Here is a 12,790-nt window from a genome sequence, read left to right on the forward strand (position 1 = left end):
TCGGGATTTTTGTAAAAGAACCGACAATTTTTAGCCATTTTTGGAATAAAACGAGTTAAATAGGTAGGTAAGTATCAACATTTTTTTCTTTTTTTTTCAAAAAGTTGAATCAAGACTTGATTTTTTCAATTAAAAAAAAAACAAAAAAAAAAACTGGTAACTTTTGCAACTAAAATTACCTATAAAACAGTAGCCAACATGTTAATCTAACTTAATCAAGTACCTAATTCATAAAAAATAACCGAGCTAAAAGTCGGGTAGGTACTTTGCAATAAGTAATTATTTTATTCACTCACAACGAGAGAAATGGTGATATTTCGGCTCACGAGTACCCTGATTTTCGGAGCTATAAATCGAAGGGCTGAGGGGGGGGGGGTGAGGACAATTTGCTTGAAGTCTCAATTTCAAAAGAAAACCCAACTCAAGTTGATGTTGACTTGATCAATTTTTAAGTACCTATGACACTTTATATCAAAATCTGGAATACTGGAAACATAGCTGGAGACTCCAGAATGGTTTGTAACCATCTTAAATTGACTCATCATGATTGAAATTGGAGTATGAAATAAATGTTAGCTTTCCGACTTCAATAGGTGAAATTTTGAAGAAATTTCATCTTTCAAAAATCTGCTGGAGGCTCCAGAACTTCTCACAATACGTAGTTCTAAACCATTTCCCATCAATTCGAGGGGGGGGGTCTAAAATATGGGACAGATTAAAATTAGGCTATTTGGGTCCATTTGATGAAATTTTGATTTTTTTTCTCACTTTCAACTCAAATTTGATATTTTTCAATAATTTACAAAAATCGAAAAATGTACTTTTAGCATCTGAAATTTTGGCTACTGATGTATTTTCGCATGTTCTTTCGATTTAGCTTCGTCCGGTTCCAAAATGTTTGTGCCAATTGGAAAAAGATTGATAAAATTGGTAAAATTAGATTTATAAAAAATTAAAACCCGAAAACTAAACCAAAAACTGACGTAAGAAGAGCTCTGAATTTGGCGAATAAATTGTTCAAAGTATCAGGAACAAAAAAAAACAACAATTTCTATTAAAAAAAAGAACCTCGAAGCGTTGAGGGCTTCATTCATGCAAACAGCAAACGTTTCAATTACAGTATTACACTCATATGAATCAAAATACATACCTTTACCTACAAATTCATTCATTATAATCCACCATCGAATCGGCGAATCCAATACATATAAATTCAATAGGTGCCTCGAAATCGTATTGATCTGGAACAAAGTTAAATTCAAATTCAAAATTAATTGTTTTAAAATCATTTTATTTGAAACATGATTAAATAGATGGAAAATAATTTAAAGTCCATCAAATTGACAATAATTACCTATAGTTAACAACCCTTCTATTTGGTCTTTGTTCATGTCATGCAAAAAAAAAAAAAAACACATCAAAAAATACAGGGTGCTTAATTGAACCCGGAACCGGATGAAACATCGAGATAGAAAATCCCAAAGGTGAAGTTACAGTTGAGAATTTAAAATTACTTAATTAAAATTAATTACTGGTAATTGAATGGTTAAACCATGAACTCAAAAATTAGGTATTTGGATCAAAATACGTTTTTGGGACGCAACAAATAGATACATTATCATTATTCTCCCCCCCCCCCCACCTGAAAAAAGGAAAAACAAATTATTGTATCGAAATATCTACTCACGATGTTTTCTTGTTCAATTGCGCACCTTGAATATATTTTCAAAACAAATTAACATTACATTACCTACCTACCAGGTAATTTAATTCGATTTAGATTCTAGATTTTTCGCCCCTGCCAAGAATTAAATTCAAGTCGAGTTTTCTTTCGTGAAAAACACATACCTATAGACAGGTACATCTGGTGCTCCAAATCAAAAGACCCGAACCCTATTTCAACTCGCTTTTCACATTCACCTCCATAAAAAAAAAAAATAACAATCTGCATGGAGAACTCTGTATACATACCTACCTACCTACCTACTAACAATATACCGTAAAATGTCAGACTTTTCGTCCCAATATAAAGTTATATCGGTGTTGCCCGACGCAAAATTTAACCTACTAACAAACTGACATTTAGTACTTTCCCTCAAATACTGTATCAATTAACCTTTTCAAAACTTTCGGTCGTGAAATTCCTCCGGTTCGGTCACGGCAGGCATCAGTGTAATACGCAGCCGATAAAAAAAAAGAGTGAAAAAATAAACATAGATATTAAGAATAAGTGCTATACCTCTGTATACCCGAGTACTCGATGTTTTAATTAAAAATCTGGGTCATTTTTTCCTTTTTTATTCTCAATGCTAATATTATATAGAAAAAATTTGCAAGGTACTCGATGGTCAGGGTGTTTTCGATAAATCGAGCCTTTAATTTCATCAGAAGCTTCCCCCCCCCCCGTTTCGATATCGTTAATTAGATTGGATTAGGTTTAGCATTTTGTTATACCTACGAGTATTTTCCAAGGTGCTTTAATTAACCGCCAAATTTCCGGCTTTATAGATGAATTAACAGCTGGATGTCTGCTTTTAATCGTTTTTCGTTGGTGTAAAACTACCAACTATACCAACTAGGTATACGCAAATCATGCAACTTTTGTTTTTTCTTTCTTCAAAATATTTGTTCTGAAACACGCGAAAATTTTAGATAAGATTTCGCTTTCGAGCTCTATATACTCTAATGCGAATCGATTTTTACTTACTGAAAATAATTTGTTTTAATTTGACTATTTAATATAGCGTCAATTGGGTAGTGTTATGTTTACGTGCGTGTTTAGATTTTGAGTTTGAAAAAAAAAAGAAAAAAAGTTCGTGCATTGTTACCTTACGAGCTAATGTGCACAGTTCATTAATATAAAAACTCCTCGCGTTAGAAAAAGAAAGGGAGTCTGATTTAATAAAAATTTACCATTTATCACGATCGTTTTGTAAATATTTACTATCAAGTTTGTCAGTAGGTAATTGTAACGACTGCAATTTATACCTATACTTTTTTTTAATAGTATTTCTATACGAGCAGTGCGATGTTATTTCCTAGTTCCTAATCAACAGGAACTGATATTAATGATAGACGAGGTATAGTGCGTTGTGTGCGTGAAGTACTTTTTCTCATAAAATGCAATTTTATTCATTTCATCGTCGGTTAGGAAGTCGAATAAAAGTGAAATCTTTTGTGATTTTTTTTCTTATTGTACCTATGTCGATTGTCGAAAGGTGTAAATAAACATGCCTATGCCTACATGTGTAGGTAACGTTAAATTCACAATTCACTATGTCTACTTTTATACCCTACATATACTTATTAACACTGCAGAAATGTTCGCAAACTTGCAAAAAAAAAAGAAGAAAAATGCATTCAAATAATCTAAAAACGCTGAATAAAAAAGTGTTGGGTCATTCCACGTTAATTGGACCAAGAAGTGGTGGGGGGGGGGGGGGTCGGCGATTTTTTTGAAATTTTTCCTGTGGAAAGACATTCTAAAGAGATGACCAATGGCGCAAGTCGCAGCCCTCTAGCTCATTTTTAAAGGCAGCCAGGGGGTGTTAAAGTTTTCTGTGAACCTAAAATATCATCCACTTCAGCAGTGGATTACTCGATAACCGCGATACCTACGAAAATGAAACATTTTCTCATAGTTAGGGGTTTTGAAAGGCTTCTTGTTGATATCATAAAAATCAGTGTTGCCACTTTTTTTCGTACAAAAAATTAGCTCAAAAAGTTTCGAAACGTAGTTTTCATATCGTTCCGACTCTCAAAAATTCTGAAAAAAATATATAATGGACAACTTTTCATGTTGAACAACATATTAAAAAATTGAGGTGGTACCATGTTGCAAAGTTGATTTTAAAAAATTTGAAGTTTGCAAAAAAATGCGATTTTTTGGTTTAAAACATGAAAAAAAGTTTTGATACGTGAAGTTTACCCATTTGACCCCTATTTTTACGTATCTGCTGAAAAAGTTGAAAAAACCCTTTCACTCGATGAAATAAACTCCTCACAAAAAAATCAAAATTCGAAAAAATTCAATTTTCAATTTCAAACATCAAAAAAAGTTTAAATTTATTCAGCTGGCTTATTTTGACCTCTTTTCTGACGTATTTCATAAAAAAGTTGATAAAAATTACACTCACAACAAAAAAAATCAAAATTCGTTCATTTTTTGAATTTTTTCGAATTTTGATTTTTTTGTGAGGAGTTCATTTTATTGAGTGAAAGGGGTTTTTCAACTTTTTCAGCCGATACGTAAAAATAGGGGTCAAATGGGTCAACTTTATATATCAAAACTTATTTTCATGTTTTAAATCAAAAAATCGCATTTTTTCGCAAACTTTAAATTTTTTAAAATCAACTTTGCAACATGTTACCATTCCAATTTTTCAATATGTTATTCATCATGAAAAGTTGTCCATAATATATTTTTTTCAGAATTTTTGAGAGTCGGAACGATATGAAAACTACGTTTTGAAACTTTTTGAGCTAATTTTTTGTACGAAAAAAAGTGGCAACACTGATTTTTATGATATCACCTAAAGCTCTTTAATACAAGTATGGAAATAGATTATACTCTTAAGAAAGTCATAGGATTTTACGTAAGTTTTACGTACTGCGCAGTGCGCGAGCAAGCATTAAATCAGCTGTTCACGTACAACGTTGCACCGCATTGGTTGCTCCACCCACCTCCACCGCGTGACGACACCAACCTGCCATGCGCAGTACGTAACACATCAATACCACCTATAGTAAAAGGCCTGAGCGCTGAATTCTTATCAGCTCTGACGTCACCACAAGTAGATGACTCGATTGTGTTTACCATTTGAATTTTAACGTATGTTTAAATGGCGAATTCGTGAAATTGAGTAAAACTTTCGTTAAAAAAGTTATTTAAATTATGAAATTCAATTAATATTTGTCATAAAATGTGTTCTAGTAATGTGGTACTGATGTTTTCAATTACAGATGGTGTTGGTTTATTTGATTTGTGTACAAAAATGATTTTTTTGCGACTCGTTTGTGTTGTGTAATTTGAATGAATAGTGATGTAAACTGTAGATTAAAATGAAAATTAATGTGTACTAGTGTGTTGTACCGGAATGATGTTGTAATGAAATAAGTAGTTAGTGAACAATGCAATCGCATCAAGTTGGAGAAAAATCTACAATACATTTTAATTTTCAAATCTACTTCTTAGACCAGCCATGCTAAAGCTGCTATGATGGATAATGGATATTAAACAAGAAATCATCAGTATCTCAAACTAATTGAAGCAGCTTTAAATTCCAAAATACTTAGGATGGATTTCAACAGGCATAAATACAATGTTTGCAAAGAATTTCGAGAGAAATCTCCGTCATGTATGCAATGTTTGGTGATCGTTTTGTATACCTTAGTCTTTGAGTTGGAGATTATGTTCGCCTATATTCGGTAATATTTACAATAATTTGTATGTGTTGTACTTCTTTGCTATATTCCTTATTGTCAGCTGTCATCCTCCAGAGTTTTTCTTGATATTCTTTTAGAAATTAGATCATAAAGGAGTGTATAGTTCTCATCTTTAATGATAAAAACAGTGTTGATTATGAGCTTATATTTACTTATTTTTCCATTCAAATCATTCCCTCTTGATCTCAAATTGATTATTAAGTATCAGAATGTGATTCAAAACGCAAAATAAAATGTTCTCAGTATTTATTTCGTTCTAGTGCATTAATATTTCATTCATTTCTATAGCGTTATCGGAGTACATACTATCTATTAGTGATGACGTCACAAAACAGCGCTCAGGCCTTTTACTATAGGTGGTATTGAACACATACGTAAAATGCTATGACTTTCTTAAGAGCATACTCTATTTCCATACTTGTATTAAAGAGCTTTAATATCACCTAAAGCTCTTTAATACAAGTATGGAAATAGATTATGCTCTCAAGAAAGTCTTAGCATTTTACGTATGTATTACGTACTGCGCATGGCAGGTTGGTGTCGTCACGCGGTGGAGGTGGGTGGAGCAACCAATGGGGTGCAACGTTGTACGTGAACAGCTGATTTGATGCTTGCTCGCGCACTGCGCAGTATGTAAAACTTACGTAAAATCCTATGACTTTCTTAAGAGTATAATCTATTTCCATACTTGTATTAAAGAGCTTTAATATCACCAAAAATACTTTCAAAACCTCCAACTATGGGAAAATGTTTCATTTTGGTAGGTACCGCGGTTATCGAGTAATCCAATGGTGAAATGGATGATATTTTAGGTTCACTGAAAACTTTGACATCCCCTGGCTGCCTTTAAAAATGGGCTATGGGGCTGCGATTTGCGCCATTGGTCATCCCTTCAAAAGGTCTTTCCACAGGAAAAATTTCAAAAAAATCGCCTAACCCCCCTCCCTCCACTTCTTGGTTCAATTGACGTGGAATGACCCTATCATCACTGAGAATGAACAAAAACTGTCGACAGTTCACTAAAAGTTGCCCAAAATGCCTGAACATTTTTTTAAAACTCATCAAAATGGTGTAAAAACTTCCTCTCTCAAAAAAAAAACAAAAAAAAATGCATTCAAATGACTGCAAATTGCCAAAAAGTGAACGGTTGGTAAAATCAACAATTAAGAATGAAAAAATGTTTTTAAAAATTTCAAACAATTTGACGAAACTAAAAAAGCATCAAATTCACTGAAAAGTAAAAAATAACAAGTAAATATTTTCTCAAATGCATGAGAGAAAATTTTGAAAACCTGTTAAAATGATATTAAAACTCCCCCAAAAAAGGAATAAGTAAAATCATTGAAAACTATGAATTTTTACAGAGATAAGAAAGAAATCTTGCAAAACAAATTATTAATCATATCAATTTTTTGTACTGTAAATAGGTTAAAGTAAAAAGGAGTCTTTTTTAAATTGCATGAAATTTGAAAACAAAAAAACTTTTTCATTTTTCCATCAAAATGCCAAAAAGTGATATTTTTTGGAAAAATTTCCACAAAGTTTTGCTGTTTTGCCAAAATTGACTTGAAAAGGTTTTTTTTTGTCAAAACTTTCCATGAAACTTTCGCCTTCTTTTTCGCCAACAAATTTGCTTCGTGTGTCGAAATTGCAAATACAAAAGAGTTTTATTAAAAGTACCAAAAAATCTCGTCAAAATATTGCAAAAAATGTCTACATATTTTATTTTAAAACTTCTTGAAATTTTTGTTTTACGCAGCGTTGCGTTATAAGGTCACAAATCTATTTGTTTTGTTAAAATTGCAAAATTAAATCAATTTTTCATCAAAACTAGCAAAAAAATTGACCTTGTTTGACAAAATTGTAAAAGGTCCTATTTTTTTGTAAGCAACAAAACTGTAAAAAATGAGTTATTTTTTAAATAAAAATTGCAACCAAACAAAAATTCATTGGAAGTGCTGGAAAGTCATATTTTTTTCAAAAAATGCAGATTAAAAATCGTTCTTTGTCCAAAATTCCCACAAAGTCTTCCATTTTTGTCGCGAAAATTCGGGTTTTCTTTTTGCCAAAACTGCAAAAAAATGGTTTCTTGCCAAAATTATTAAAAATTTCACTTCTTTTATCAAAGTTACAGAAAAGTGCTCCTTTTTTTTGCAAAAACTGTTCCTTTTTTTTGCAAAAACTGTGAATAAAGTAGCAATATTCTATTAAAATATTGCCAAGAAAGTAATTTTTTTTAATCGTTAAAAAGTCTTGTTTTTTGTCAAAATTGACGAAAGAAACCCTTCTTTTTGGAGAAAAGACAAAGTCCAAAAACTTTCACTGTTTTGTCACCCTTTTTTGGCGTCATAATTGTACAAAAAATTCAATGTTTTAGGTATCAAAATTACCAAAAATGTTGTAGGTACTTTTTTGTCAAAATTCCAAAAAATACCAGCTTTTCTAATCAAGATTTCCAAAAAGTTCTGCTGTTTTTATCGAAATTGCAAAGAAAATTTTAGAATATTTTTTCAGAAAAACGTGCAATTTTGGTTGCAAAAATCTGTTTTTTTTCAAAATTGCAAAAAAAATAATAAAAATTTCAAAACAAAGTTCTGTTTTTATCAAAAATTTGAAAAAACTCAATTATGTATATTTTGATAAAAACGGTAAAAATTCAAAATTGCCTAAAAACTATTTTTTTATTCAAATTGCAAGAAAATCATGTTTTTTTGGCAAATTGCAAATCCCTTCCTTTTTTTAAAAATTTTTTTAAAGATGAAAATACACTAGAAAATCATACTTTTTTCGCTAAAATTGCGACAAGTCCTCCTTTTTTGCGACCAGAATGTCATTTTCTTTGCCAAAAATTTCAAAAAATTCTTTATAGTCAGAATTATTACAAAATATTTCGCATTTGTTGTTGCAAAAAATTCAGCTTTTATCAAAATTACCAAAAAATTTATCCTTTTTGCTAAAATTGCTAAAAATCTCATTCTTTTGTAAAACTGTAAAAAAGACTTATTTTTGTCAAAATTATTTATCAAAAAAAACTAGATTTTTCATCAAAATTGCTAGAAAGTCGTGTTTTTTGGAAAAATTGCAGAAACCCCTTCTCTTAGTCATAATTTCCAAAAAGTCTTGATTTTTTTCGAAATAGCAAACAAAAATTAGTTTTTATTAAAATACCAATTAATCTGACTTTCTTTGTCCGATTTGCAAAAAAATTCTCATTTTTCGTAAGAGTTGTAAAAAAGACAATTTTTTGTCAAAATTACCAAAAAACATATTTTTTGTCAAATTCGCCACGAAGTCACCTTTTTTTTGACAGAAAAAAAAAAACTAAAACACCTGCTTTTTTCTTGTCACAATTTGCCTAAAAGTCTCATTTTTTGTGCACCAAAATTCCAAAAAATCTTTTTTTTTTTACCAAGTACAATCACAAGAAATTTTCACCCTTGGGAAACTGAGTTTTTGGGGAAAAATCATTCAGGAGAATCGAATTTTTGATACATAGGTATGTATAATTTCTGAAATTGGCTCTTCTAAGGCATTTTACAGTGTGAGCTTTTGCCTTAGATCCACCACTAATCATACACTAAACTAGGATGTCATTTTCTTTCATTTCCATCATAGAAAATTGAACTACCTACACTTACAATTTACAAAGCAATCTAAAGACATAACTAATCTATAACTTTGCCGAACACTGGAACCAAACCATCTACGGATGCACTCACGGAGCCGAAGATCGTCGGTAGCAATGGCACATCAAAAGTCGCGTTAATTATTCATACATCGTTTTAAAGATTCCATAATCTCGATCGAGACAATAATCCGATAAATACGTATATATACAAACACTTTACAAAACTGGAATTAATAGCGTATTGTCAGAAAAAAAAGATAAATATTTCCGCAATTAAATGTCGTGGGCCGAAGTGTGCCATTATTTTGGGCGTTGTCTGTTCTTCCGAGGAAGTTACATTAATATCGCCTGCGGAGTTTTTTTTCTTTCCTTAATGGAGTTCAACTATCATTCAGCTGTCAAGATTTTCATGAAAAACTCGATTCCTTTGTTTATCGCTTGTACGACGTACAGTATATAAGAAAATCGTTCGAAGATGTCTTAAATTAAATTATAAGCAGTTCTCACGTGACACCTTTTTAGATAATAAAAGTGTTTCTACTATACCTACGCTTCCTTATATACCCCGGCGCTGCTTTAACCTTTAAAAAGACTAATATTCTTAGCTGTAGCCGTTGAAATTGAATCTGGTGTGCGTTGATTATGTAGTTCAAGGTAAATTTTATTTTTAAATTTCGATACGATACCTGTGTACGATTATCGGGCTGAATGCGGGTGTGTTGATGTTGATGTAAATTTAATTTTCAGTCATCGCGAAATTAATTAACTTTGTGGTTGACGAAACGTGAAGGTGATGATGAGGGTTTTGTTTATGTCTTGAACAGGTTTCCTTGTCTTCTGGTTGTTCGTCGTTTTGCTGGTGAATGGACAAACGATATCGCAAGAAATTACAAGGAAATTGTGTCCTCCTATGAACATGAAGGGTGTGACGCCCCCTCAGAATAGGATAGATACATTGGAACGTATTCAGAGGTATTGAGAAGTATTTGTGTCTTACTTGAATCCATCTTCGGAGTATTGTAATCGAAATAACGTCGTTGAAATGATACTTTTTTGTTTCTTTCTTGCAGATTACGTGAAGCAATGGCCAACACAAGTCATACTAAAGCGCCTGTTGTAGACGCGTTTATGATCACACGATACGACGAACACATGGTAATTGATATCTACATTCTTATCTTATTTTTCGCATTTCAATGAAATCCATATAGATAATCTGTACAAAAAACAGCTGAATTAGAACGTTGAATCGACGAGTAACTTAATTCGTAAGCTTATACAGTATAATAAGTACAATGAAATTTTCTACGATAAGATAGTCAGGTATACTATAATACGAAGCACCTTCTCATTCAATTTTCGCTACTTACGTTTTACGTTATTCGGATATCCGCATTGACCGTAATTATCTGATCAAGTCCGTTCGTTCACTTTTCGAAGCTCGACTTTTACGCGTATTTTATCTTCGCCAAAAGTTATTTTGGGCACTTTCGTATCATGAAGAACAAAACCCTGCAATAAAAGGGCAACGTTCGTGAATCATTTTTTATTTCGTTGGGATTTTCTAAATGGCAAAAGGCCTGCAATTTTGAGGATTTTTTTCGGCTCAGGTGCATAATACTCGATTGCCAAGAGAGCTCGTAAAAAAAAAGTAAGTACTTATTGACGATTCGCACGAATACCAGTATATAAGGCTTTCAAGTTTCAAGCCGGTAATTTTGCCAGTTGGTATTTTGGTATACAATGTGAGGGCTAATCATATGGTATTTGGCTCATTTATTCGCATTTAAAATCTGCCTTTTTAGAGGCACGCGATTTTTTTCACTTCGGTTATATACTTAGGTGTAGCTTTTCAGGAACAACCTTCAACTTTTAACATTGAATGTTGCATTATTTAAATTTTTTTCTTAAAATTTTAATAATTGTTTTGTTTTTCCCGCATGTGTTTCTACTATATGGTACTCGATTGTAATCGTTGTGATTTTGCAATTCATTTGCATCTTCGTGTTTCGCGTATTGAGGACCTGACTGTATGGTCTATTAGTGGTGAAACTGGTGAAAGAAAGTACCACGACAATATGAATTAACATAAGTTGGAAAGGTGTTGTAGGTTATCAAAAGATCTAATATAATTTCCAAGTCTTACTTTTTAAAAATTTTTCACCACATTTCATCGCTATTTTACTTCTCTAGAACAGAAATGAATTATAAGATAACAGAATATTATCACAAAGTAGATGTACATATGTGGATATACTCACCTCCTAGCCCATAGGCATATGGTAATTGTTTCTTGAGTACCAGTACATAATGTACTTACTTTTAGGTAGATGATGCAGAAATAGAAATTAGAAACTATCTTCTATAAACATTTTTAAAATCTTCAGGATACAAAATTTTCTGATAATTCTGAATTTTCTCTGAATGGTGGGGGATAGGTGGGGGTTGTTTTGTTTACTTTTTTAAAACCTGTAACCAAAACAAACAAAATGGCGGTCGCACTGATAACATTCTTTCCTTATCAGTAGAGATAGGTAGTGTGGAGTCCAAATACACGCAAAATAAAGAGAAAATAACATAAGTACATTACATTTTTACTCGTCTTTATTCACACAACATATTTACACAATAAAAGTATATCATCGAATGATGCAATATTCATACTCACATCGTAACCTAGAGTTAAACTAAAATTAGGGGAAAGGGAGGGAAGCAGGGTTGCCACGTAAACACCACAACCTCTCCACCTTTACGATATTTTTTTTGAGATACTTACGAAACGTAATTGTTAAGCCACTTAGGCTTTACCGAAGACCTTATTGGTCTTTCTTTTACAGCTACCACCTACCGGAGATGAGATAGCCTTTTCTTTAGACGAACTTGATTCTTATGCCGCCTATACGTTCGAGTAGGCGTTTGAACCAATACTTCCGGACCATTTACCGAAACAACTTGACCAGTTTCTTCCTCAAACTTCGAATCATCCTTAGCTTTTAAGAAACTTCGACGAATTAAAACCCTATCACCAGGTCGCAAGTGTCGCAACTCTTTCTCCTGCACAACGTTACCTTGCAGAGACAACGAACGACCCTTTGAATAATTATCAGCATCTCTGACCGCGACCTCTTCGACTCTTTCTTTCAAACTAGGCAATTTATCTCGAATTTTCCTATTGAAGATCAGCTCCGCCGGACTTTTGCGGGTCACTGAGTGGGGGGTCGAATTATACATAAGTAGGTAATCGATCAGAGCGCTTTTTAAATCCTTTTTCTCGACTTTCGCAACCTGAATGACCTTTTGAAGAGATCGATTCGGTCTCTCGACTTCTCCATTCGCCTGAGCCCAGAAAGGCGCAGAGGTATAATGAGCAATACCAAAATCGCGACAGAAATTCTTGAAGTCGGATGAATTGAACGGCGGACCGTAATCGGAAGTAATACTATATGGAATACCATGTCTAGCAAATAATTCCTTTAGGAAATCAATGGTAGAATCCACGTTGGTAGAATTAAGGATTTTGAATTCGACAAAACGACTGAAATAATCGACAACGACACACAATTGCTGCTTGCTCGCAGTCAACGCTTTAAAATCTATCGCTAGATCTTGCCAAGGGCCGTCAGGTAACGATCTTCTCGACATCTGTTCCATCACAATACTTTTCCCTACCTTATGACAACCATCACACGTTCTCACCATCGACCTTCTAGTTAACCT

General features: G+C 32.7%; 1 protein-coding gene and 1 long non-coding RNA gene across 2 annotated transcripts in view; one reads left to right on the forward strand and one right to left on the reverse strand.

The window, feature by feature from the left end:
* Positions 1-12,790, forward strand: part of LOC135849459 (xaa-Pro aminopeptidase 1-like) — a 40,440-nt gene that overhangs the window by 10,558 nt on the left and 17,092 nt on the right. The window contains exons 2-3 of the mRNA XM_065369911.1: positions 9,898-10,045; positions 10,144-10,228. Of these exons, the coding sequence (XP_065225983.1) occupies positions 9,898-10,045; positions 10,144-10,228 (233 nt within the window). The remainder of the gene's footprint in view (positions 1-9,897; positions 10,046-10,143; positions 10,229-12,790) is intronic.
* LOC135849461 (uncharacterized) lies at positions 1,153-9,954 on the reverse strand. Its single transcript, XR_010559544.1, has 3 exons — positions 9,760-9,954; positions 2,459-2,630; positions 1,153-1,241 (listed from the first exon to the last, which is right to left on the reverse strand). It is a non-coding gene; the product is annotated as an uncharacterized LOC135849461 (long non-coding RNA).

This window comes from Planococcus citri, chromosome 5 (assembly GCF_950023065.1).
Source record: "Planococcus citri chromosome 5, ihPlaCitr1.1, whole genome shotgun sequence".
NCBI lineage: Eukaryota > Metazoa > Arthropoda > Insecta > Hemiptera > Pseudococcidae > Planococcus > Planococcus citri.